The 25,223-nt window shown below is 43.6% G+C and overlaps 3 protein-coding genes and 1 long non-coding RNA gene across 4 annotated transcripts; 2 read left to right on the plus strand and 2 right to left on the minus strand.

Annotated features, from left to right (window-relative positions):
* Positions 1 to 1,657, plus strand: LOC115579443 (uncharacterized). The gene is made up of 3 exons (XR_003983649.1): positions 1 to 133; positions 1,300 to 1,426; positions 1,558 to 1,657. It is a non-coding gene; the product is annotated as an uncharacterized LOC115579443 (long non-coding RNA).
* A 4,362-nt stretch (positions 1,658 to 6,019) lies between these two features.
* Positions 6,020 to 15,194, minus strand: smarcc1b (SWI/SNF related BAF chromatin remodeling complex subunit C1b). The gene is made up of 28 exons (XM_030411920.1): positions 14,948 to 15,194; positions 14,512 to 14,631; positions 14,116 to 14,201; positions 13,945 to 14,026; positions 13,765 to 13,857; positions 13,541 to 13,610; positions 13,376 to 13,445; positions 12,989 to 13,064; positions 12,134 to 12,259; positions 11,855 to 11,934; positions 11,246 to 11,352; positions 11,092 to 11,151; positions 10,959 to 10,987; positions 10,704 to 10,819; positions 10,544 to 10,615; positions 10,344 to 10,457; positions 10,102 to 10,255; positions 9,892 to 10,002; positions 9,447 to 9,506; positions 8,830 to 9,088; positions 8,641 to 8,712; positions 8,497 to 8,543; positions 8,304 to 8,406; positions 8,079 to 8,218; positions 7,512 to 7,646; positions 7,242 to 7,374; positions 6,460 to 6,546; positions 6,020 to 6,371 (listed from the first exon to the last, which is right to left on the minus strand). The coding sequence occupies exons 1-28, from the start codon at positions 15,116 to 15,118 to the stop codon at positions 6,304 to 6,306; spliced, it is 2,841 nt and encodes a 946-aa protein (XP_030267780.1). The 5' UTR covers positions 15,119 to 15,194; the 3' UTR covers positions 6,020 to 6,303.
* Positions 15,176 to 19,250, plus strand: aste1b (asteroid structure-specific endonuclease 1b). Its single transcript, XM_030411921.1, has 7 exons — positions 15,176 to 15,473; positions 15,700 to 15,950; positions 16,214 to 16,480; positions 16,580 to 17,523; positions 17,631 to 17,862; positions 17,958 to 18,126; positions 18,370 to 19,250. The coding sequence occupies exons 2-7, from the start codon at positions 15,713 to 15,715 to the stop codon at positions 18,686 to 18,688; spliced, it is 2,169 nt and encodes a 722-aa protein (XP_030267781.1). The 5' UTR covers positions 15,176 to 15,473; positions 15,700 to 15,712; the 3' UTR covers positions 18,689 to 19,250.
* klhl7 (kelch-like family member 7) lies at positions 19,177 to 25,040 on the minus strand. The gene is given in 12 exon segments (XM_030411922.1): positions 19,177 to 19,831; positions 20,235 to 20,418; positions 20,510 to 20,607; positions 21,071 to 21,272; positions 21,453 to 21,708; positions 21,883 to 22,025; positions 22,408 to 22,582; positions 22,729 to 22,904; positions 22,998 to 23,122; positions 23,257 to 23,350; positions 24,380 to 24,482; positions 24,584 to 25,040. Coding segments are annotated over 12 exon segments (1,851 nt in total). The 5' UTR covers positions 24,713 to 25,040; the 3' UTR covers positions 19,177 to 19,665.
* Positions 25,041 to 25,223: the final 183 nt, after the last annotated feature.

Here is a 25,223-nt window from a genome sequence, read left to right on the forward strand (position 1 = left end):
CACACACACGCGCGCGCGCACACACATAAACGCATGGAACCGAAAATAGAAACTTCATACTGAATGTGAACAACGAAGCTGCCTGGACGCTGCTGCGGACACACAGATCACACATCAGGATGCCTGTGGTTGTGTGAGTAGTTTCACCAGGTTTCTGTTTTCTATGTGACCAGGACACACAGAGTTGTATCGATGTGTGTGTGTCGCCTTACAGTGAATATTCAAACAAACAGTAGTTATCCTCATCAGTCACACTCTCTGATCTTTAAGCTAGTCTCTCTGAACTGTCTCATGATGCCTCCTGCTGTCGAGATAATCGGAAAAATATTTCCGACTGTGGAAATGTAATTGAGGCCACACCTCAAGTCAGAGCATTGTTATGTCTTTCCATGGTGGTTCTCCATTCCTTCATATCAGGGCAATAAATAAGTCCTGTGTGCAGGCAGGAGTCAGTCTCCTCTGGCTCACTGTGTTTTTTAATAACAAGGTTTTCTAATTTCCTTTCTAATGCTGTGCTTGAACACAAAGCACCACATCTCTGCGGTGGATGGATGCTGACATGCAGATTTGTGAAATGTATTTCATGACTTACATGATCCGACTAGCTTTGCTCTTCTCTGTCTCGTGTACCGGTGTGACAGTTTACCTGGTGTTCATTTTACCTGGTGAGGGTCCCAGATGTGCTGGAGGTGTGCTCTGAGAGTCCCGTCCGGAGAGGGGAAAACATTCCGACCACCCCGCTCATCGACCCAAGTCATGTATCTGTAAATTCATTTAGACGTGGCTTGAACACTATTCCACACGGAGATGCTGCAAACTGCTGTTAAACTGTCACACCGGACACCTCTTGTCTGTCCATGTGTTGTTTGCACTGTTGGTGATGCTGCTCCAACATTCCTGCTGATGCAGCATAAACACACTGAGATCAGGAAGTGGACCATCAGTGGCACTTGACTGCAGCATTAGTCTCCATGCTGTTCTTTGCTCACTATGCTAACCCCACAGTGACAGTGTTTACATGCAGATGTAAATGTTTAACTTGCCATATTCACCACCTTAGCATGCTAACACTAGCTGATTATATAAAACACAAGTGGATGCTGAGGTGGAGGGTTATTATTATTTAGACGCACAGTAACATGAAATATAAAAATGACCTGATGGTGACGTTACTTGAAAAGTCAGAGAATTATCAAAGTTATTACAGTTAAATCTGAGGAGAACATAAATGTCATTGCACAAATAAAATGTGATATTGTCATGCTGCGCAGAACTGAACTGTCTGTCATTCCTTTCTAGGCAAAGCATGAGTGTGGGGAGCTGTTCAGTACAGGGTTTGACTGTATCCACGTGTTCTCTACTGATCATTGGGATATTTACAGTGGTGGTGGCGATCATAGTGGGAATGGTGTACTACTACCACGTGGTGAGTGATTCAACACTCTCTCCAAAGAAGCCTTTTTTGTTTAAGAATTTGATAAAATGCACAGTATTCAAATATTAAAGCACTTTAATTCACACAATATCAAATGTTCTTTTGTTGTTCTTGTTCTGTAGAATAAGCTGGAGATGTAGTGACGGACGAGTTCTTCCTCTGGAGTCAAGAGCAGAAATATCGATGGAACCAAAGCTCGCCAATAAAATAAATTTAAGACGATCTCTTGTTTTCATGCATATTTAATTATGTATTTATTTATTCAAACTAACAGCTTGTTGACTGCATGCTAAACATTGTCAACACATGATTGATGTGACAGTACTGATCAGTTAGAGCCTAAATACAAGTTTTCTCTGCCACAGTTTCAGCTTCAGTTACCTCAGGCTGTCATACAATATATTTTATTAGGTGAAGATATCTTATGATTTAATGACTGCTGTGAGCTCTGCCACTCTTGGAAAGAACCATCTGAGAGAAAGAACCATCAGAGGATGTAAACAACAGGAGTTATAAGAAGTGAAAGTAGCCTACAGGATAAAATACTTCTCAGCTGTTCAGCTGTTGAACCCTTTTGTGTTCTCTTCTAGTAGAACGGTACATTCTGAGTTGGGACGGGCGGTTGTGGCTCAGCAGTAGAGCCAGCGTCTTGTTATCAGACACGACACCTCTGGTGTGCAGTTCACTATTAGGGCCCCAACAATGCCCGCTGTGCACTGAGGTGTTCAGGTGCAGACATTTTAAGGTGTCTCTGTTCAGGAAGTTACAGAAGGAGCAGAAGAAAAACTCCCCTTTGACCTCACAGCAGGAATCGCAGCCCTGCATGGGAAACACTCGAGTCTGCTGTAAGCCTGGTCGTTGTTGTAGCTCCTCCCCCCTCTCCATTTATGGATTATAATAAAGATATTTAAAAAGTTATCCAGAATGCTCTCTGCAGAAATCTTGGACTGTGGTTCATCAACAAAATGAAATGAGGATTCTGAACCTGATTTTATCTGATGAGCTGATTTCTGTTCTGAAATGTTGGCAGATGAGTTCATTTCTAATTAGATAATGACTCATCTGTCTTATTACACATGAACTCTCAGAAACTTAAATGCAAAAATTGTCCTGATGTAAGTAATTAACTGGGAGGGTTTCTGTTTTGTGAAACAACGTGTTCATGCTGACAGGTCTGACAACAACACACAAACTGAAACAGAACACATCGGCCCGACTTCACACTGGATCTGAAGGACAGCTGCTCCAGGACTCTGTGGGTCATCTTCCCTTCAAACTAGGTGACAGGGCTCCGTTTGTATTGTACCTGTCGGTACAAAAAGATGCTTTTGTAAAAATGTGTCATACTTGCCTTGATGTCATTTTGGCCAGCTTGTTTAAAGGTGCACTATGTAGTTTTGGTTCTTTAATTTGTTTATATGTGGCGGACCCCGTCACCTTTTGAGATTGTCGGTCCCAGCTGACGCTAAGCATGCAAGTTTGTCTCATCTTCCTCTCTGAACTGGTGAAGGTAACTGTGACATGTGTTGTTTAAACAGCAGAACACACACAAAGAAACGAAGCAGAGCACTGAAAATTATATTATTTCACTGTAAACCAGCACTGGAGCAGTATGAGGACAGCGGGACTGCACGGGAGGATCTATTATCAGAACACGATTATAGTTCCTATGTCAGAGAACGCTGACTTGTGTTTTACATCACGAACAAAAACTCTTCGGTCAACACTGACATTTAGATTTTTTTTTGTTTAAGTAGGAATGAAGCTGAATGCGTTGTTGCAAAATCAGTAATTTTCCATCATCAATCACAAATGTAAGCCAGCGGCATTGTACAAAAGACACCACTAAAATCTATCTGAATAAATACATAAACTGAGAGGAATAAATAAACAGTGTTGGGCAAGCTACTTGGAAAGTGTATAAATATATAAATATATATATATATATTTATTTATATATATTTATATATATAATATGAAAAACTTTAGCATTTTAACATAATTAAACAGTGTACACTCAGCAAATAGTATATTATAGTTGTAGTTTTTGTTACGGTATTCTAGTTTCAGCTTTTATATTGATATTTGAGTTAGTCTATTTAGTTATTGTATATAATTCAGCCTTTAATTGTATTTGTTTCTTTTACCTACCTCTTTGTTTGTGTTTTGTATTTATGTCAAGTTGCTGAAACACTTTGATTTCCCTGTGGGATTAATAAAATACTCTATCCATCTACCAGTGTCTCATATAACTGGCAGTTTCAAAAGTGGTATTTTTATCAGGCCCACTCTGTAGTAGCAGCTATATCTACATAATTTTAAGCTAATAATTTTGAATAACCTACATACTTCGTTTTTTCTATCCCAATATCGTAATATTCATTTATCGTAATATTGACTTTATCTCATTACTTTTATGTTAAGATTTTAACCTTTTACCTCATAATTGTGACTTCTATCAGTTTTGACTTTTCATTTAAAGTAATGACTTTTTATCTAATCATTTTGAATTTCCCATAAACATGACTTTTTTCTAATTTTAGTTTGGTTTTCATCACTGGCAGAAGTGGGTTTCCATACAAAACCCAAATGATGAAGTAAAACGACCGAAAGGGTTCTTTAACTATCAGCTGAGGATGATTCAGTGTTCAGTGTGTGTCACGCTGCACACAGTGAATACAGACACCGACTGTTTCTGCAAAGTCTCACTGCTACACCTGGCTGACAAAGACGTCATTTTCCACAGCCTGTGAAATATTTATGAATATATTTATGAAGATATATATATTGGAGAGGCTTATGAAGACAGATAAAAACCTTGGCTATTGTAAACTCAACTTGAATTATTTAATCACTCTGTTTTTCCAGAGTCAGAGATGATTTTTGGGCTGAGCAGCTCAAACTGAGCAGACGACCTAACAAAGGAAATGTTTTCATTTACCTTCACTGTGAAAATCTGACATTTGAACTAGCATGTGTGAGCAAACCAAAACACTGCAACAATAAAAGAAATGCAAAACCTTTTTTAAATGAAAAATGGATGATTTAATTAAAAACAGAGTGAATGAATGAACGTGGATAGAACCTGGTGTGCTTAATGAACGGGCAGGTATTCCAATGACAAGGAAGAAAGTTGTCACTAGCCCTTTTTACACAGCGATGCCGCATCATCTCCGCAGCGGCAGTTTGCCAATTCTCTGCTGATGGTGATTCACACAGAGTGAAGCATCTCCGCCTTAAAGACGAACCGTTGTGTAATACACACAGAAAGCGGTGCTGCGGCTCCTAAAGAGGATGATGATGTCGGTGTGTTTTCAAGGTGTTTCCCCGGTGTCCCCCTGTCAATCTAAACCTGCGGACACTTTGTAATCAGATGGATGCTGTTAAGATGTAGTGATTGAGATCCTGACCCAGCAAACATCCTGGAAAGTGATGTAGTTACGTTTTCCGCTATAATACAGGAGGATGCTGTCGAAGCTGCGGGAGATACAGCAGTACAGCTCTCACCCTCTGCACCACCTGGTCAAACAGAGGAGCACCTTCACTCCTAAATGCATCACTGAGCACCACTAAAACATTAAACTTTACAACTCCTCCCTCTGTTGATCGGACTCAAATTGTTATTTACACATAAAAAACAAACAAAAAACAAAAAAAAAACTGTATATGTAATGTTTATATTATTTCACTGTGTATTGTATTTATTTCCAAATTGTCTACTTTATTATTGTATTGTTTTATTTTAGTGTCTACTTAAATATTTTATATTTATTTAAATTTATTATGTACTTATATTTCATTGTCTTTATCTCTTGTTTCCATTCATGGTGTATTTCTATTCTACTTTGCACGGAGCATCTGGAACAAAAACAATTTCCCCTCAGGGATTAATAAGTATTCTGATTCAGATTCTAAATTACATAATTACATAATCGCCATCAGTAATCAGGACTCTGTCTGACTCACTCCAGAGGACGGAGGCTGTTTTCCGGGGGAAAGTTCACTAAAGTCTCGGTCCGGAGGGCCGACCGCCATCATTATTTATTTACATCACAAACACTCGGTGACTTAAAGTTTTATACCGGTGACAGACGCTGTTTAGAGGTAATGATGTGATGAAGAATTGGTAGGACAGACAGGAGGACAGACTGGAGGACAGACAGGAGGACAGACAGGAGGACAGACAGGAGGACAGACAGGAGGCAACGCTTCTCCACGTACAGCTGCGCTATTTTTTTCCTCATATAAATTGCCAAAGACAGTTACAGTTACTACGTTACTGTTTGGTCCTGTAATGTTGCTTTGTTGGACATTTCTCTTTATTAAGTTGAGTGAGGGACCTGTGCAATTATCAGTCTGTACGATCGACACGGTGGTTCGATTTCCCAATAATGCGGCCCTGATACTACCTCCAGACGCGGATCAGCACCGGAGCCAAATTTCACCCCTCGTCACATCTGAAACTTTCACACAGAGGAGGGAGCAGAGAATTGGCGCAGGATCCCCGCATGCAAACGGCAGTGTGAGTGGGGCTATTGTTATGTTGTGCAGTCAGAACACAGGTTGGACGACAACAGAAGATCATTTAGTTTCATGTAAAACAACTTTAATGAGTTGCGTTCTCAACTCTTACGTCAGAGCACAAATATTTCACAGATATAAGACGGACTGAGCCGCTGACCAAATACACACGACTGTGTATGTGTGCTTGTGAGTCTTTCAGTCTATAAACATGTGTCTACTCAAGTGTTACAGACTTCAATTTCTTCATAGTTGTTCCTGAACATTGATGCCAGTGTTACATTTTTACGTGTGTGTGCTGGTTGAAGGAGGCCCGGTGTGTGAGTGTGTCTGGTTTCCTGGTCACTTCAGCTGTGACTGGACGGCGGAGGACCCGGCTGAGCTGGTGCTACTCCATCAGGCTGCGAGGACGGATCTGAGAAAGTCACAGACACAGTTCATGTAAACACACCCACAGAATCACACTTGATATAGCACAGAAACTGCATTTTGTGAAAACTCACACATTCCATTGGGAGCTCCAGGGTGTCGAGGCGCCATCGGCTGGGCGTTTCCTCCTGCAGGCATCATCCGATTGGGCATGGCCTGACCTGAGGGAGGAGGCGGGGCTACTTTACTTCAGATGGTCATGATTTAAAGGCTAAAATGAAAAGTCATTATCTTTTCACCCCGATGTTGATGAAGGGTCCATAGAACATTTCTGGAATTTCACAACACAACAGTGTTGCATCATTCTCCTAAATAACTGAAGTGGATGACGGCTTTTTTAGGTCAAAAATAAAAACAATCATAATCAAAGTCAAAGTCGTCTCCAGAGATCCACACCTGATTTTAAAAACACTGAATTTTCACCCTTTTCTAAGCCAGAATGTAGCTGCCAAGCTAAAAACGTTAGCGCACTCCCCATCTGAAGTGGGTCCACGAGGTAGATAACATCTTTTCAGATCCATTTGGGACCGTGAGGCTTCTGGAGACTTGGATGACAGCAGACGAGCTGTATGGAGCCATTTTACATGTTGTTGGCTGTTTTTTTTAATGTTTTACAACAAGTCCCCATCTGCTTCAGTTGTTTAGGAGAAAGCAGCTACTCTGTTTCACTGTGAAGCTTCAGAAATGTTTTGTGGACCACAAAACTTCAACTGACTTTCCATCTGTATCAGGGGTGAAGAGATACCGGCTGAATTCTTCCTCTACAGGATCATTTAAGAGCTAACTGACAGCTGAAGGATTTTACTGTTTGAATCAGTGCTTGTGTGTGTGTGTGTGTGTGTGTGTGTGGTCAGACCTGTATGCTGCACTGTGTATCCCGGCTGTCCCTGCTGCTCCCTCTGCTGGCGAACCTTCATCTCTGCCTGTTTCAGCTGCTCTGTGTGGAACGTCTGTCTCTCTGACAGGAGCTGCTGCCGCTGCTGCTCCAACTGCATGACACACAACACAGACACACACAACACACACACAACACAGACACACACACACACACACACACACACGTTACTGTTGCTGGTCGGCAGACAGAGGGTTTAGATGGGTTACAGCAGATGTTGTGTTCACTCACAGCCTCTTTCTCACGGTCCATGATGGTCTCCAGCTCCTCAAAGTGCCTCAGCTTGATCTCCAGCTTCTTCATCTGGGTCTCCACCAGCAGAGCCACCAGGGACTTGATCTTCCTCTCTTCCACTGCTGCCAAGTGCTATGAAATACATCAAGAAAGTTAGTAGAATGAGAAAGGAACGGAGTGGTGAGGGCACGTGAGAGTTGGGAAGAAAGGAAATAAAAAAGGTAGTGAAGGAAGAGATCAAAGAAGGAAACAGTGAGGAAAAGACAAAGATAAGAGGTGAGAGGAGGGTCAAACAAATTCAATGTGACACAGCGTAGCGAGGAGGGAGAGACAAAGTGAATAAAGAGACTGAATGGGAAAAAACTACCGAATCAATAATCAGAAAGGCGGGGTGGACAATTGACCTATATACATCCTAAGGGAAAATCATTTAAAGTGCTCACACCATCAAAGCTGATATCACTGCTAGAAGTAGCACGAATGCTGGCCATGTGGGCAGGAACACTTCTCTGCCACACAGAAGACAAAGAGACACAGGACGAGCAGTGGAAGGACGGGCTTTACCTTGGCCTTGGTGGCAGCCGAGGCCAGAGCAGCCGCCGCCGCTGTGGCAACGCTGCCCTCCACCAGGTCCTGCTCCATCACTCTCCCATCATCCCCGTCTCCCTCCCGCTGCCCCAGCATCTCGTCATCATCGCCCCTTCCTGCATCAGAAAAAAGCGCTCTTGAATACGGACAGACATGTGAAGTAAATGCGTATGAAGCCATTATCTGTGCGTGTTTACACACCGTCTCTCTCCTCTGCAAGAATATTTTCAGCATTTTCCCTTTTGACTCCCTCTGCTTTGGCCCCACTGGGTTCCACCTTCAGCCCATCCACTCTCAAAGGGACCTGAAACAGACGCATGCATGCTCAAAGTCAAGCCCAAAGATCTCCAGCAGCTACACTCAAACTCTCTTTAAGCTCTTGCTGCAGATTCACCTGGTGGGAGGTGGAGTTGGCCTCAATTTTTTCAGCATCCATCGATTCTGAAAATCAGAGAACAGAAGAAGAGGTGGACTGTAGACAGTAAAAAAGAAAAAGAGTAATTGTGTGTGATTACAGGAAGATTTATTATAGTCTTACCTGTTTTGTCAGGCTGATTGGACATCTCAGAAATCTTATCCACGGACTCCTCCTGCACTCGGGAAAACTCCTCTAAATCACGAAAAAATCACGAGAATCATTACACACATGCAGAACATACAGAGGCCGATCTCAAAATGCCATGACCTGGGATACACTAGATCAACTCTACTGCCTCCCTTCTCTCACCCAGTGCTGCCTTAGCTGCCGACGACGCCACCCGCGGGTCCACCACAGATGCAAGGAAGGCCACGGTGCTCATGACGGGGTTTTCTGATTGGCTGAAAGGCACGGGCTGGAACGCCAGTGGGCCGAGGGAGGCAGAGGAGTCTTCCAGGTAGGGGTCTTCTATCGGCAGGCGAAGGAAGTGGAGGATGCACTCGTCTTGCGTTCTGGAGCCAACGTGCTCGGACACCTTGTTCCAGTCGTCTCTGTAGACCTCCAAGGCCTGAGAGACACAAAGAGGAAGGACAGAAGAGGCAAGACGAAGGATGAGTTGAAACATTCAGGGCTTATGTAAAAGATATAACATTCGTCATCCAGTATGCAGTATTGATGACAAGGTATTTGGTCAGAAATATAGTGATACTGGATTTTGTAACCCAGCCCTATCATGTTTAAAGTGCTCACAGGATGTAAAATGTTGAGATCTATATCTTATAAAGCTTTAACCTTAAAATACTGCAATATTATTCTTAAGGCCATGCCACTCAGTGCTGACTCAAACATTACAAAATGGCCCCTTTAAGGAAAGCAAAGAGTCAAAATGTGTGATAGAAAACAAAAAGCATGAGCCAATGTCTCACCTCTAATAGCAACAGCGTCTCCTGCTCCGTCCATTCTCTTCCCGCGCTCGCTCCTTTAGTCTGAGAACAGAGTCGTGACAATCACTTTAGAATAATTTAAATAACTTTATAAACAATTATAGAAATGTTTTAAATGAGAGACTAGTAAAACATCTGTCAGCAAATGAATGAAAAGAAAAAAAGAAAAACAACTACTGGGAAAAAGCTGTAATTTTCAGTATATTTAGGGCTCCTCCCACACCGATACCAGTACCAGTACCAGTACCAGTATACGATTCCATGCACTAACTAGACACCACACAATGTATTTATAGGAAATGTGACCTTGCTACTCCCAGTAGCATCCCATACATCCTATATCTATATACACTGTATGTATCAGAATCAGTATCTGGAAGGACAAATCGGTTGTCTGTACATTTCATGCATTGTTTCAGTGAGAGACCTTAGGATGTTTCTTGGCGTAGATGTCGCTGCGGAGGCCAAAGTTCTGGCAGTCTGAAGGCTTCTCTCTGCTCTTTTCAGGGAAATACAACATGTGCTGCGAGGCCGACACCTGCAAGAGTGAGAGCGAGCGGCAGAGTTTAACAGGAGGCAAATCAGGTGTTTTTCAAACGTGTGTCGAGCTGTGGCCACACTCTGTGTCAGTTTTTACCTGCAGGGGTTTGTGCTGTAAGGGGGCCAGCCCGGTCGGTGTGTCAGCCAGTACGTTGAAATGAGGGGTGGGTGGGGGGCCCATCGGGAGGGGTCGGCTCTCTGCATCCACCTGGTAGTTAATTAGACCCCACTGCTCCAAAAACGCATGAACCCTGGACACAAAGAGGATTTTTATCTTTCCTTTTATTGTACTATGTTGCGGCCGCATGGAAGCAAACATGCACACACACCAACTCATACCTCATGACAGCACAGACGTCTCCGGTCAGGTTGCGCCTGCAGGACGTTGAACTGAGGTACTCCTGGGGGTTGAGCCGGTACGTGTCGATCATGAAGTTACGGTACGCCAGGTAGCTGCAGAGAACAGGACAGATGATGTTTTTAGTGCCAGTCATCTGACAAGACCTGAGCAGTAAAGACTGAATGTCTGCTGTGCTCACATTTCTGGAGATTTGGACTTGTTCTTTCCATTGAAGAATTCAGGCAATGCACGCTTCTCTATGGAGTGAGTGCTGGAATACATGGACAGAAAGCTGTTTAGACGTTTGGAATAATAGTCAATGTCACAACAAGAGTTCACATGTGCATGTATTTATCTACCTGTTGTAATTGAACCACGACGTGTAGCTTGGTATGATGATATGGTGGGTTTGTTCTGTGATGTGGTCCTCTCCCTCTGACAGGCGAGGCAGCTCCGCTCTCCCCTCCTCATCTTCCTGGACACACACACACACACACACACACACACACACACACACACACACACACACACACACACACACACAGACTTGAATCATCGACACATTGATTATCCCTCCTGCAACATTCGAGTTTGAAATAAGACATCAAACTCACCCTTCCTGGGAAATCATCCTCTTGTTCATCTGTGAAAAAAAGTGAAAGAAGATGGAAACATAATTCATATTCTAATGGAAGAAATGTGTACACATGCTACACTAAACATTTGGTACGACTCATGCAAACCTACCCAGGTCAGCCATGGTCCCTCCTTTGACAGGAGTGTTCTCACTGTCCTTCTTCAAGTTGACTACATGAGATGGAGACACATTAAAAATGGTTAAGAGAAGAAATGCTGCTTTAACCAAATGCTTTCATCATCGCTGTTATCTTCAGTCTATTACCAATCTTGGGTAGTATAACCTCCTCCATGTTAGGAACAGGGGTGGGGTCTTCCATGTCTTTGGTCAAGTCCTCTTCTGGCTCTTCTTCCTGTTGTCCACGCCTTCTCCTGTGCACACGCATACAAAACAATCATACTGAGACCAGTGTTGGGCAAGCTTCTAAAATGTCATATCAAGTAGTTAACTTTTTTACTATATTAGTCTGTGCAGCTTTATTCGTCACACTACTTAAAATAACTGCAGATGGGCCACTCAGCATTCTACAATGGAAGAGGGTGAATGTTTGAATGTTGAAATCATTTTCCTTCTGACTGATAAAGAGGCCTCTCACAATGAACAGCACACTCTACAGTCTGACTGCAGCCGACTGGCCCTCCAAACTGGGAGTTTGCAGAAGTCCAGGCGCTGCATGAAGACTCGCTGAGTTCTGATTTGGGGTGGTGACGTGTTACTGGACTAAGTAACTGTTATAATGTTACAGTATTATAACAAATCTTAATAGACACTTTCTATAACTCTGTTATCGCTTAAAAGTAATATATTACCGTGTGTAGCTGAGACCGCACACTGAGTGTCTCGTCCTGTTCATTTAGAAGTGTTGTTTCTTACCCCTTCTTTCCTTTCTTTCTGCCTTCAGAGGGAGGAGAGGGGGAGCGTCTTCTCTTTTTGGACGGGGTAGATTTGGAATCCTGCAACAGAGGGTAGAGATAGAGAACAACTAAGAAGAACTAAAAAGCAAGAGTTTAAGCATCATTAACAGGAATATCAAAAATCAAGACTCGAGTGGTTCAGTTTCCTTCATTTCCCACCGGTAAGATCTGAGTGTCAATAACTGAGAACAGCATTTCCTTCACAAGCCTTCCAGACCGTCTACAGCGTCACACCAACCTGTTCGTCTCGGAGGTGAATGCGCCTGCGGAGAATGATTGGTACATTCCTCTCGTCCACACAATAGTCTTCCTCGTTCATCCACTCGTTAAAAACATCCGTGTCCAGAACCCAGCCAGTGTGGACCTGGAGCGCACACACATACACACACACAAACAGACAATCTGTGTTGCTTTGGTGCACACTGGTGCATCTCATCAAGTGTCCAAAATGAACACACAAGAAACCATAGAAAAAGGGAAAGGCTGATTTATTTGTCATTTTACAACACAAAAGGTGGTGAAATTAAAAGGAATTTTAGAAAAACTAAAATTACTTCTATTAACTAAACTACTATTTTATATGCAGTCTGTAATTTGGTGCAATCTGTGTGTTTGTTTCTTTATTTCTACTGCTATCATATGTGTTGCTTATGTTTATTGTTTATTCCTTTTGCTGCTTTTGTGGTATGATGTTTTAATTGGTGAAGCACATTATGACCTCTTTAAAAACTGCTATATTACATGTTTAAACGACACACTACACACTACAAAGATCTCCTGATGTGTAGGATGAGGTTTTAAAAGATTACTTACTGGAAAGTGATGATGGTGAAACAAACTATACTAAACTAAATTTAATGAGAAAGCATCAACATTCTGTGGTAATGTATTGATTTCTCAGGGAATCAAACCCAGAGTCAGGAATTAAAATTTCTTCACAGAAACTTCAATCTTCTTGCTGATGGACTTGTTTACTTGTGTAGGTCATTTAGACGCATCAGTATTAAATCCAGACTGTTACATAAAAAGTCATTGTGGTGTGTTTTAGTACACAAAGTGTTATAGCATTTAGGCTTTGTGTTAATTTACTAACCCGCCACGGCTTTTCTGATTGTGGAGGCTCTTCAACCTCTCCTTCAACATCACTTGAGGAAAGCCAACTGTCATAGCTGTTGAGAAGTGACAAGAGACACAGTAAGAAGATATTCTGTTTGTGTATGAGCATCTGTGTGTGTGTGTGTGTGTGTGTGTGTGTGTGTGTGTGTGTGTTTGAGCATCTGTGTGTGTGTGTGTGTGTGTGTGTGTGTGTGTGTGTGTATGTATGAGCATCTGTGTGTGTGTGTGTGTGTGTGTGTGTGTGTGTGTGTGTGTATGTATGAGCATCTGTGTGTGTGTGTGTGTGTGTGTGTGTGTGTGTGTGTGTATGTATGAGCATCTGTGTGTGTGTGTGTGCGTGTGTGTGTGTGTGTGTGTGCGTTACCTGTCCGGGTGCATGCCCCAGTGTACCATGACATGTTTGTCTTTCCGCATGACAGGACGCATCCACTCATCTGAAATACATGTGTATGAAACAAATACATCAAGTTAAATACAAGCATTTCAAAAATGTTTAAAAACACACGTTCATGCACAAACTCTTTCTGACCTTCCTCTGAAGAAGCAAGTGAGGGGTAGATGTGGTGGGTGGCGAGGGTTCGGTCCTCTGTGAGAGTACCCTGTGGAGAAACAAACTGTGAGCCGGCAACACTCATCTAAATGCTCCCACTATCTTTAATCAGCCAACATGTCTCAGTATACTTCTAAACATTGTCTCCTTCCTGCGTGTGACCTTCTGTCTGCCCATAGTCAATGCTCTGTGCAGCATGTTACCTGGTGTTTGGTGATAATCGCAGTAAGTCTGCTGGCCAGTTCCTGATCCAGCGCAGGGTCCAGATATACCACAGGCTGTGACATGCAGTTGTTCTGGACACACAAAAACAGAGACATGGCCATTCGTTGTGTATCCTTGTTAGGGTTAAGTGAGTGTGTACTTATGTGTGTATATGTCACCTGGATGAGTGCTCTTTCAACAGCACCAAACATCTCTACGTTCCTTTCAGTTCTGGATGGGTTCTGCAGGTCAAACCTCCGCCTGTAAAAGGAGGAAGAGAAGAGAGAAGAGAGATATGAAGGATGCTGCTGTGCAAAAACAAGGTGAGGCATTAGAGGTCTGAAACTCACCAGCCTTGCTCAGCCTTGAACTTGTAGGCAGTGCCAAGAATGTGGCAGAGTCCTCCGCCTGGCTGCAGGTCCAGAAAGCATTTTGCCTGCAGAGAAAATGTGAAATCAGCATTTTGTTTTGCATGTTTGAACCCATCTGTGACCTCTTCCCTTTCTAACTAGGAGCATGAGTGAAAGAAGCTTTGTGAATTACTGTGTTATTCTAATTACATGTCAGAAATGGGTGATTGCTGTGTTGTATTTATATCATTATGAACTAAAGGTACTTATCAAATTACCAGTGTTTTGTTTTCTGTCATACAATTTATACGTAATCTTAACCCCAATAAAACTACAAGAAGCCCAGATCAACATGAAGGAACACTGGAGGTTTGGGAGCGAGAGAGAGAGCCTCACAGGCAGCTTGGTGAGCGCAGGACTGGCAGCCTGTCTGCCGAAGGCGTCCTCCTGGAACTGGAGCAGCTGCACGGTCACTGCAGACAGAGCCTGACACGATGGAGCATCCACCAGCACGTACTGACGGACAGAGACACACAGCTTGGAATGATTATGAAAACAGTGTTTCGCTATCGTTTTATTGACAGTCTAGACAACTTATCTATTGTATTTGGTCTGATTAACCTCTAGGACCGGGCAGCATTTGAACATCATCTTTTCTTGTTTCATTGTTCAGTTTAATAGATCCGGCGCTCAATAACTTCATCACACACATCTTGCTAGCCAGTGTAAACGTAAAGTTATCCAGCATGAGACGTTTGTTTACAGTCTGAGCCACCGGACTTGCTAGCAGGGGGCGGCTAGCTTGTTAGCTAGCTTCCAGCCAGCTAACTACCTTTTTGTAGTGCTTCCCGATCCACTGTCGCACCACCTCCAGCTGGCCTCCAGTGTTCTCCCAGAACCTGGCGGACGGAGTGCTGTCTTTTTTACGATGCGTGGGTGTTCCGGAGCTAGCTTGGCTTGTCCCGGCAACCCCAAGGTTTGTTCCTCCGGACATTGTGGCCATAATAAAACCAGATTAATCTCAAACGGGAGAACAAAACTGGCTAGCGCGCTCGCTAGCCTGTGTTCTCGCGGTGTCTCGCGAGACGCAGCGCGATTGTCGCACTCGGGCACAAGAATTTTCAATGTAATGTTTGACTCTATTATTTTTAAAGTTTTTAAAGTTACTTGTGTGATTGTTTTTAAGTCAGTGTTAACATTTACAAATGTGCAGTGAAGTCCGTACATGCACCACACATTAAACACCTTTAATGGTATTTTTTCCAAACAGGGACTTTTACTTTGAAGTGCGCGGAAGTAAGTGCGCAGGACATGTAAACAGAAGCGAGGGACAGGAGTAACGCTGGACAGTAACGCTGGTCAGTACCTGCTCATTTCATTTAAATGCTCGAACTTGCGAGGAAATAGTTTGAAAATGTAGTTAACACACTGTCCGCTCAGCTGTCCGTCGTCTGTGTGGAATGGTTCATTGCAGTGATTTTCGCTGTGTCGTAACTTTCCAAAAAAGTGACTGTTCGGAAAAACCCTCTCATGACCAGCTGACTGTCTGAACAGCAGTCACCGTGTTCCTCCGTGTGTCCCCAGGCCCGGAGGTCCCATGGGTGTCCAGGGTCTCACCACCTATGTGGAGGGGAACAGACGCTTCCTCCAGGACGTGAGGTTCAGGGACAGTCGCCTGGTCATCGATGGCTGCAGTCTGTATTTCCGCCTGTACTTTAACCATGGCTTGGACCAGCAGCATGGAGGGGACTATGATGTCTTCGCTTGCCTGCTCACACAGTTCCTCTCCGCGCTGGCAGCCTGTAACATCCAGCCGTATGTGGTGCTGGATGGAGGTATGCAGTTATTCACTAACACCTGCCCCACCTGGATTTCTCTGAGAACGGTGTTTGATTTCCCTCAGTCCCTCTACCTTAACTTTCATATCGTTTGTTTAATTTGAATCTGTGCAAAAAATAAATACAATAGAAATTTTAGAAATTTTTTTCTTTTACACTTTTTCCTTGAACATGAAACTACAGAATATAGTGCAGTTTGCCTGCAGTTGTAACACCCAGGAAACGTTTAATGTCTTTGTTTTACCCCTTGTGATTACAAGGTGTTGACCCCAGTGACAAGAAGTTGGCAACTCTGCGTCAGCGCCTGCAGTCCAAGATAAGGGACGCGGACGCACTTTCCCACGGCCGCAATGGCTCTGTTCTCCCCATCCTCACCAGAGACGTCTTCATTCAGGTCCTGGTCCAGAGAGGAATCCCACTAGTCCAGTGTCCGTTTGAGGCTGACCGTGAAATCGCCTGTTTGGCTCACCAGTGGAAGTGCCCGGTTCTGACCAATGACAGTGACTTTTATATATTTGATCTGCCAGGTGTGGGAAGCAGCAGGACTTTTATAATTGTTGATCTTTGTAATGGATGGTTGTGGTAGTGAGCTTGATTTTGCTGTTTGCTTTGATTTCTTATTTCAGGTGGTTACCTGCCACTCAATTTTTTCCAGTGGACCAACCTTAACGGTAAAGCTTGTCAACGCTACATCTCGGCTCGGTGCTACACCACCAACGGCCTGTGTCGCTGGTTTGGGGGCATGAACCAGGACTTGCTCCCCCTATGTGCCGTCCTGACTGGCAATGACTACGGTGCTCCGAAAGATGCTGAAACCCTCCTGGGCCTGTTAGATGTCAGTGCAGTGGGGAGAGGTGGTGGCAGGGGCAAAGCCAGTGTATCCCGTATTGAGGGCCTCCTTCTCTGGTTGTCCTCTTTTTCAAGTTCAGCAGAGGCCCTGCAGGAAGTGAGCAGGCTAATGGGGGAGGGAGGTGGAGGTGGAGGTGGTAGGGGCAGGAGAGGACAGAAAGGTGGGCTGAGCTCACAGCTGTGGGCATGTATGCAGGAGTACCACATCTCCCCTCAAAGCTCGCTGGCTTGCTGGTTCTCTGGAGGTAAGGCAGCCCCTGGAGGGCGGCTCTCTGGCCTGAACGACTGTCTGTCCCTGGCTGCAGCTCAGGGACTGCTGGCCCCCTTGGTGGTGGATGCTGCAGTGATGCGCCGGGTGATGCTCATCCCACAGGTGGAGAACAGCAAGCTAGCCAGCAGCCACTGTAGTGCCAGAGCTATACGCCAGGCTGTGTATGGGATATTACTGCAGAGAGGCCAAGATGTCCAGGCACAAGACATGAGGGCACAAGAGAACATCAGCCGGGGTATGAGAGGTGGGAGAGGGCGAGGGGGGAGGAACATCATTTTACCCTCACAGCAGGGTGTAAGTGTAGCAGCTGGTGCAGGTGCAGTGCAGGCGGAGGGCTGTAGTGTCGCTGTGTGTGTAGAAGAGTATGACCGTCTGGATCTTAACTTGAAGAAAAACCAAGTCGAGGCACATCTGCCCCGAACCCCCCTATCTCTGGACACACTCAGCCAGGTAACCATGACAATTATCTAATTGCAACAGTTTCGGTTTATATGATCTGGGAATTTACAGTTTTTAAAATAAATTATTCATGTAATTTGGTTACATTTCTCATCCAGGCTCCTGTGGCAGCTCGTCTTGGTGTCCTGTTAGAAGTCTTGGGGATTAAGGAGTCTGCTCTAGCTGCTGTGCCTCTGCACCTGAGGCTGGCTGTAGCAGTGACAGGATTCTGGCTGCGAGAGATCATACCAACACCCTCAAAGCTCCATCTCCAGGCTTTGGTGCTGGGCATGGTTTACGGAGAGCTGTCCTGGAACAACCAGCCCGGAGCTACTCACAACCAACACGGCGGTTAGGATCTTTTGTAAAATGTATTACAGTGAAAAAGGCAAGCTGTAATCTGTCTACTGTGTATCCTCTAGTCCCATTGCTGAACTCTTTTACAGAGCACAGCGTGCGGTCAGGAATGGACCGACTGCGCATGAGGCCGGGGGAAAGACGAGGCTTGGATATCGGAGCAGCTCACAGCTTCAGCCAATGGCAGGCCTGCCTCTGGAGTGCACTGTCTCTCAATCAGCTGCTGCTGCTGCCAATGCCTGAACCCCACCTGTCATGGTAAGAACAGGAACCAGGCAGAAGACGGAAAATACAGTTTGCATTTTCCACCTATGAGAAATAGAGCTGTGACTTATTTTCACATCGATCGTTTTTTTGGAGTGTTTACTATATAAACCATTTACTGTCAGGAAGTAGAAAACTCAATATACAATGACACAAAACACAAATATCTGCATCCAATACCATGGGTAAGTGAGAAGTTAACTGTCATTTGGGTGCCTCCCTCTTCCTCTGCCTCAGGTTGTTCAGTGGTACTTTGGTGCACGGCCTCCTCAGGCATCTCAAAGGGGGCCAACCAGCTGAAGCCCTTCTTGTTGGGAGTCCCTTTTCCAGCCAACTCTTCTTTTCCCTGCTGGACGCTGTGAGGAACTGCAGCTCCAAATCCCATCCTCCGTCTGCAGCAGCAGGGAGGAGGAGGAGAGGCGGAGGCCGTGGAAGGAGAGGAAGAGGAGGGAGAGGAGCAAGGGGCTCAAGGGGAGGAGGAGGAAGAGGCACTGAGGAGATAAACAACAGGTTTGCCCTCCTGATGAGCGAGGAAGAGTTTGATGATGAGTATTAAACTGCTAGGGGCCAAATGAGGGAGGACATTCCAGTGTTTCCTAAAACACACTCAGGGAATACTACAGAAATTGTCATTGTCAAATTTTTACACAAACTTTTTATTGCACTATTTTAAACATTCTCATGATATGTAACAGCCCACTAATCAGATCAGTTTCCCCAAAGCCTTCTCTTGCCATATTTTAGCAGATTTAAGAGCTTTTATTAAAGTAACGTCTCTGTAATCAATGCAACAGTTCTCAACATGACAGTTTGATTCAGCAACACAAGACAGTGAATGTAGAAATGTCTTCCTGTAACATGTTGGTTGACTTTTTATCTGCCCTGGTCAAATTACATTTTTCCTTAAGTTTTATGGCAGCTAATGTCATTTTTAATGAGCAGCTCTTTAAGTCATTTTACTATTTGCCTTAATCCTCATGAATTTGGTGCATTAACTCGTCTTTGTATGTACATTAGAGGAAAAAAAGCAAACTTACGAACAAATATTTTTAAAATGATCATGTTGAGCTTGTTTTTATCTGTAACGTATGGCTGAGAATAAAATGTTTACTCTCTCATTCAAGTTCTCTCATTAAATATATAAACACACAAACAACATTTAACTATACATGACTGCAGTATATCTACAAACTCTAACAGCAATTTATACACAGACTATACTCATATTTTTTATTATCCATTCCAACCCAACAAGTCCCTTTATAACATAAATTTGTGGAAAGTGTCCCAATGGCACTTTAAAAATAAAGACCTACAGGTCAGACACAGCCAGCAGTTTCAAAGAACTGTCACCGCTGGACATCAAAAAGCACAACAACAAAACAAGAGTTTGTTTCCTAATTAGCAACTCGTTCTGAGCTGTCAGGCCACGCTTCATGAAAATCAGCTCTGCAGTCGACCGGAGGCCCGACTCGGAGGCAGTCGCACCTGTCGAACGTCCAAACCTAATATACACTGAATCTTCCTCTTGTCCTATGAGGATGATGAGGCTGAGGCAGATGAAGAGGCAGCGGATGCCGGATGTGATTGAGAGTCTATGAGGTCCATGTCTTCGTCTTCGTTGACTCCGCACGTGTCGACCACACAGATCAGGCAGCTGGTGACGGGAAACGCTCGCACTTTACTGCAGGTCACCCACCTGAACGCACGGATGAAAACTGATTCAGAGGCAGCATGAAAACATTAGCAAAGACCTGGACTTTCAGCCGTGAGGGTGTAATTAGAGTCAAGGTTAATTAGTGGGTCAAAAACAGCAAGCACAGCTGATGTGGAAACACGGTGGGTGGTGCCTGCTCAAGCCTGTGAATGCTGACCAATCAAAGCAGCCTGGTCTTTAAAGGAGGGGGGGCTTAGAGAGGAAGTGCTAATATGGAGCATTCAGACAGAGGGTGAATATAGGTGCTGCAGCCATGGATAGTATGATGAAGATGTGTTTACATGCTTGACTGTTTTTTTTTTAATCTTCAGCAGGTCAATATTTTCTAGTAGAAACCCCAAATAAAAACACAAAACTGAAAATGAACATGATGAGTGACACCCACCGGTCAGTATCAGTGTGGTACTCCAGGGTGTGTCCGAGCCGCCCCACACCTTGGAACCCTGCCAGCACATAGATGACATCACCGACTGCTGCACACTTGACTGTTATGCCTCGCCACGGCATCGCCGCCGCAGCACGCCACTCATTACTGGCGATGTCATAGTACTCCACTGAGTCCAGTCCACCTAGAAAATAAACAAACACAAAAATGTTAAATAGAATTATTACAGTATTAGTCAGTATTAGTCATTCTTCATCGCTGTAGTGTTTTTTTACCCATTGCCCCCTGCCCTCCAACAGCATAGATCCTGTTGTTAACCACCACCAGCCCATGGTTCTTCCTGCCCTCTCTCATCCCACTCAACTCCCTCCATCTGAGGACAGAAAGATGGAAAACAGGCACATGGATTATTGTAGCAGTGCAACACAACATGATGTGTTTTACTCCTTTTGTCAGTACAGTATGTGCATATGACTATTGTCAGATAAAAGCTCTCCAACTACAAATCTACCTGCTCCGGAATAATTTAATCTGGTCTGACAAAAGCCTTTCACAACCCACTGGACATAATAAATGCAAAAATTATTTTCAAAAGTAAAGACATGACTATTGATCTATTTATCTATCTACTTCCTGAGACAGTGGGGGCAAACATGGTTCTGCACTTATACGAATATGCAGACTTGTTAATAAGGACATTGTCTTTGCATTTCCTACTGTGTATAAGGCAACTGTCTTTACATCCATTTCATTCATTTTTATTTTTACATCCAGCTACGCTGTAAACAAGCCAACACATCACCCCGTTTGTGCGGCTGTATGTTTTCACAACTCACTGTTGTGTGTTGGGGTCGTACACCTCACAGTTGTTGAGGACCCTGCCGGACAAATTGTTGCCCACCGTCCCTCCGCAGATGTAGATGAGCCCGTTGGCCTCCACTGAGCCGTGACTGCAGCGCGCCAACAGCATGCTGGTCTTCACCTGCCACGACTCTGTTCTTGTGTCATAGCACTCGAACAGGTCAAGTGCAGAGCTGCCTGCAGACACACGTAGAGAACACGATTAGGTACTCGTCTCTCCCTCATGACGGATCATAAATGTAAATCAATATGGACCACATCAAACTCAAAACTTAAACTGTCTCACACTAGTGATCCACTATCACCACATACCAGATACATAAACCCAATCCCCGGTCTCAAGTGCGCCCCCTCCACCTCCCTGTGCTCACCCACTTCCGACCCCCCCGGATGTGTAGATCCTGCCCTGGGCGGCGCAGGCTGCCAGGCTGTCGCGAGGCGTGGGTGGACCAAGCTTGGAGTACCAGCTGTCCTTCAGAACGTTGTAGCAATCCATGCGCTTGATAGGGAAGAGCTGTGAGCCACCCAGGATGTAGACCACATTGTCCCAGAAGACGGCTGTGGCGTCCCGCCGCTTCTCGAAGGGGCAGCGAATGTCTGTCCAAGTGGAGTCCTGCAAGAAAGCCAGAACTTCACACAAACACTGGCAAATATCATTTCAATAGACCTAAATATACAAAACTATAGCTTTAATGTTTGTTTCTGCAATATCTAATGAAAACCTTGTAAGCCCAAGAGATCATCGGCCCCAATGGATAATAATGTGTTTGCATGTGCAACCTGGTACCTTGGGGTTGAAATAGCGACAGGACTGAGGCTGAGAGCCCCCAAACAGAGCGATGCGGTAGTCGTGCTTCTTGCGACGAGGTCGGCTGCTCTCTCCCAAATCCTCCCGATCCTCCAGGGACAGCAGGTGGTAGCGCATCCCACCTGGGACAAATCACAGCCGGATTGATTCTGTGTGTTTATGGGTTTCGTCCTGTTCTCATTCATATATCTGAATTACCTCCACTATGATAAAATGAAGGTAAAATTGGTATAAATAAAATGTTAAATCAGGGTTTGGGATCTGGGTGAGTTAGCAGCAGAGTCTCTGATGTGGTGGTGACTCTCTCTATATGCCTTTACCTTGAACCTTTACCATTAATAATAATGATGAATATGTAACACACACTACAGTATGATACGGATTGTTTTTTGTGTCCCTCCCTTCACATAAATACAACACACTCAGCATTCTGTGAGTTTATCATGGTCATTTGCAAATTATGGTCTGTGTGCATGGGTTCCTCTGTTTCCTCCTCCTCCTCACTTATGACCATCTTCAGGCACTGTGGGTTTTCCTGGATGAGGGGTTCAGCCTGCACCGTCTTGGACAGGAAAGTTTTGGAGACCAGAGGAAAGCGAACGCACCCCAACACCTCCACCATGTACTGTTGTCGGTTACACACGTCGTACTTGAGCCAGCGCACTGCTGCATCATAAATCTGAGCATAAATCAAACAAAAATACACATGAGAAGCTCCTGGTTAAAGCGATCATAAATTGCATATTTTGTTTAAATTGTTTTGAAGGTACTGTTTTGCTACATAACTTAATTACATAAACTTAGGCGCAGAAGAATAATGTGTACCTGGGCCTCAGCACGGACAGTGAGCTTGTCCTGGTGCAGCAGATGTGTGAGCTGTGTGACGTCCAGTTGCAGGAACTCATCCAGTTTGTAGACTTCAGTGAAGTGCAGCTGGAAGAAGTCCTCAGCAGCTGCCTTCAGCTCGGGACAGTCCATACAGTCTGCCAGGGAGGAAATACCTGCAGGGGGATGGGACAAGGATCAGTCGACTCACTAAAGGCCAATTATGAGTTAATTGGTAAGTAATGAGATTACTGTATTTCTGTTCTTACCGAGGCAGTTTGTTGCATCGATTTGTCCTTTGAGGAACTCCACACACATCTTCTTCACTGGCTCAATCTGGTACTGGTTGGCTGCATCGAGCAGCGACTGAACGTTACTGCTGTTCACAGAGATCCTGGCACACACAGATATGAAACACTTAATGACAAACAGGTGTTTCTGATGGAAGTAGGTGAAAGTAACATTTAGAAGAGGATTGTCTCATCTTCCGTAGAGTTAAGCTGCTCTACTCTTAGCCGAGACTCTTACCGAGCTGTATAGATAAATTCAATCAACAGCTCAATGATCTCAGGCTCAGCATTCCTGAGCTCCACCTCGTGGGACATCGACTCCATCATTCTGGCTGCAGGTGGAGAACACAGAGGTAGACTTAACAGAAAATACAAAAATATCAACAATACACGGCAGCATGGCATATGTTTTCTGCAACGCTTGGCTACAGTTTAGGGAGATGTGCAGAACTCAGCATAATCATATATTATGATTTTGGTTACAGAGTTAATAATCATTCTCTAATGTCTGGAGCAAATAAAGACATCATGTTAACAACGGTGCAGCATCTTTTCAATGAAATGATTTAGACAGAAATCAACAATTAACAATAAAAGATGACTACATGTACAGTTGTGACTGGGATTTTATCTGTAGTCATATATATATATATATATATATATATATATGTATGTATATATATATATATATATGTATGTGTATATATATATATATATGTATATATATGTATATATACACATACATATATATATACACATATATATATATATATATATATATATACACATATATATATATACATATATATATATACATATATATACATATATATACATATATATATATATATATATATATACACATACATATATATATATATATATTATATATACTATATATATATATAATATATATACAATATATATACATATATATACTATATATATATACATATATATATATTATATATCTATATATATATAGATATATATATATGTATTATGTATTAAGTTATATATATATATACTATATATATATATATATATATATATATATATATATATATATATATATATATATTTATATATATATATATTTATTAAATATAATCTGTAATGAATAACCATGATAGAGCCCTAACTTCTATACAGAAACTATGCATATTTAATTTCTTTACAATAAAAACTGACACATTTTTGGCAACACAATTTACAGCTAAATGTAATATTTCACAATAAATATTGTTTTATAATAGAAAATCAAAGGCAGTTAGAGGAAATGTATTCACTGTTTTGGTGTGCCTGGTTTCAGCGTTTAAACTATGAAGCGTCTCTGTCCATGACTGTGTGTCCACACTTACTGGTGAACATGAGGCTGAAGAAGTGGCTGGCAGCAGCCAGCACCACCCTGTGGGCCGCAAGGTGTCTCCCCTGAACCACCAGGGTCACGTCACACAGAGTGCCCTGAAGGAGACACACACACACACACACACACACACACACACACACAGTTACACACTACCACACACAGATCATCCCTCAGGTGTACTTCCTCTCTCACTCACCTGTTTCCTCAGGTTGTTCATGACTCCCATGATGCTGGACAGCTGTCTGTACTCCTCTTTAGTGGCACACTTCCTCTCGCTCTTCTTCTTGGAGCCTGCCGCCTTCTCCGGAGAGACCACCCCCGTCATGTCGGCCCCCGGTTCAGTTCGGCTGACAGGACCACCCTCCCAGCACCGCTGCCAGCAGTGTGCAGTGCAGCTCTTTGTTGTCGCTAAGCTCCTGCCTGTTTGGTTGCTAGCAGCAGCCTGCAGCTTGTTGCGATATTAAAAAATAAAAACCTACTAATGTGACAACAGCTTCTCCTTTAAGACTCGTAGAAGAAAGCTCGTAAAGATGGACTTACTGTCAAGACTTGAAATGATGATAAAAACGGGTTAGCGTGGTGAAATGTTTAAGATAGAACTCAGTTGTTCTTTTGCTCTGCTTCTTCTTCTTCTGTTTTCTTACTGTCCACTTTCTTCTTCTACGATTCCCTTCTAGTTAGACATACTCGCGTTCGCCCTCTACCGACAGACACGATGAACTCACGCTCCAAACCTGCAGGATTGCGAAACTGATTTATTCTTTAACACAGCGAGTGTTGAAATATGTGTTGTTATTGAGAGATAAATCACTGTAGCAGCTTGTGTTCCTGTGAAA

Source organism: Sparus aurata, chromosome 3 (assembly GCF_900880675.1).
Source record: "Sparus aurata chromosome 3, fSpaAur1.1, whole genome shotgun sequence".
NCBI lineage: Eukaryota > Metazoa > Chordata > Actinopteri > Spariformes > Sparidae > Sparus > Sparus aurata.

Bases quoted from the DNA above. Each gene is read 5' to 3' on its own strand.
- smarcc1b (XM_030411920.1), bottom strand. From the start codon at position 15,118: ATGGCCACAATGTCCGGAGGAACAAACCTTGGGGTTGCCGGGACAAGC. The intron at 12,260-12,988 runs GTTAGTAAATTA...TGTGCGCTCCAG, and splicing joins AATCAGAAAAGCCGTGGCGG to GTCCACACTGGCTGGGTTCT. The intron at 11,353-11,854 runs GTAAGAAACAAC...GCGTGTGCACAG, and splicing joins AGAAAGAAAGGAAAGAAGGG to GAGAAGGCGTGGACAACAGG.
- aste1b (XM_030411921.1), top strand. From the start codon at position 15,713: ATGGGTGTCCAGGGTCTCACCACCTATGTGGAGGGGAACAGACGCTTC. The intron at 16,481-16,579 runs GTGTGGGAAGCA...TTCTTATTTCAG, and splicing joins TTATATATTTGATCTGCCAG to GTGGTTACCTGCCACTCAAT. The intron at 17,524-17,630 runs GTAACCATGACA...TTTCTCATCCAG, and splicing joins CTCTGGACACACTCAGCCAG to GCTCCTGTGGCAGCTCGTCT.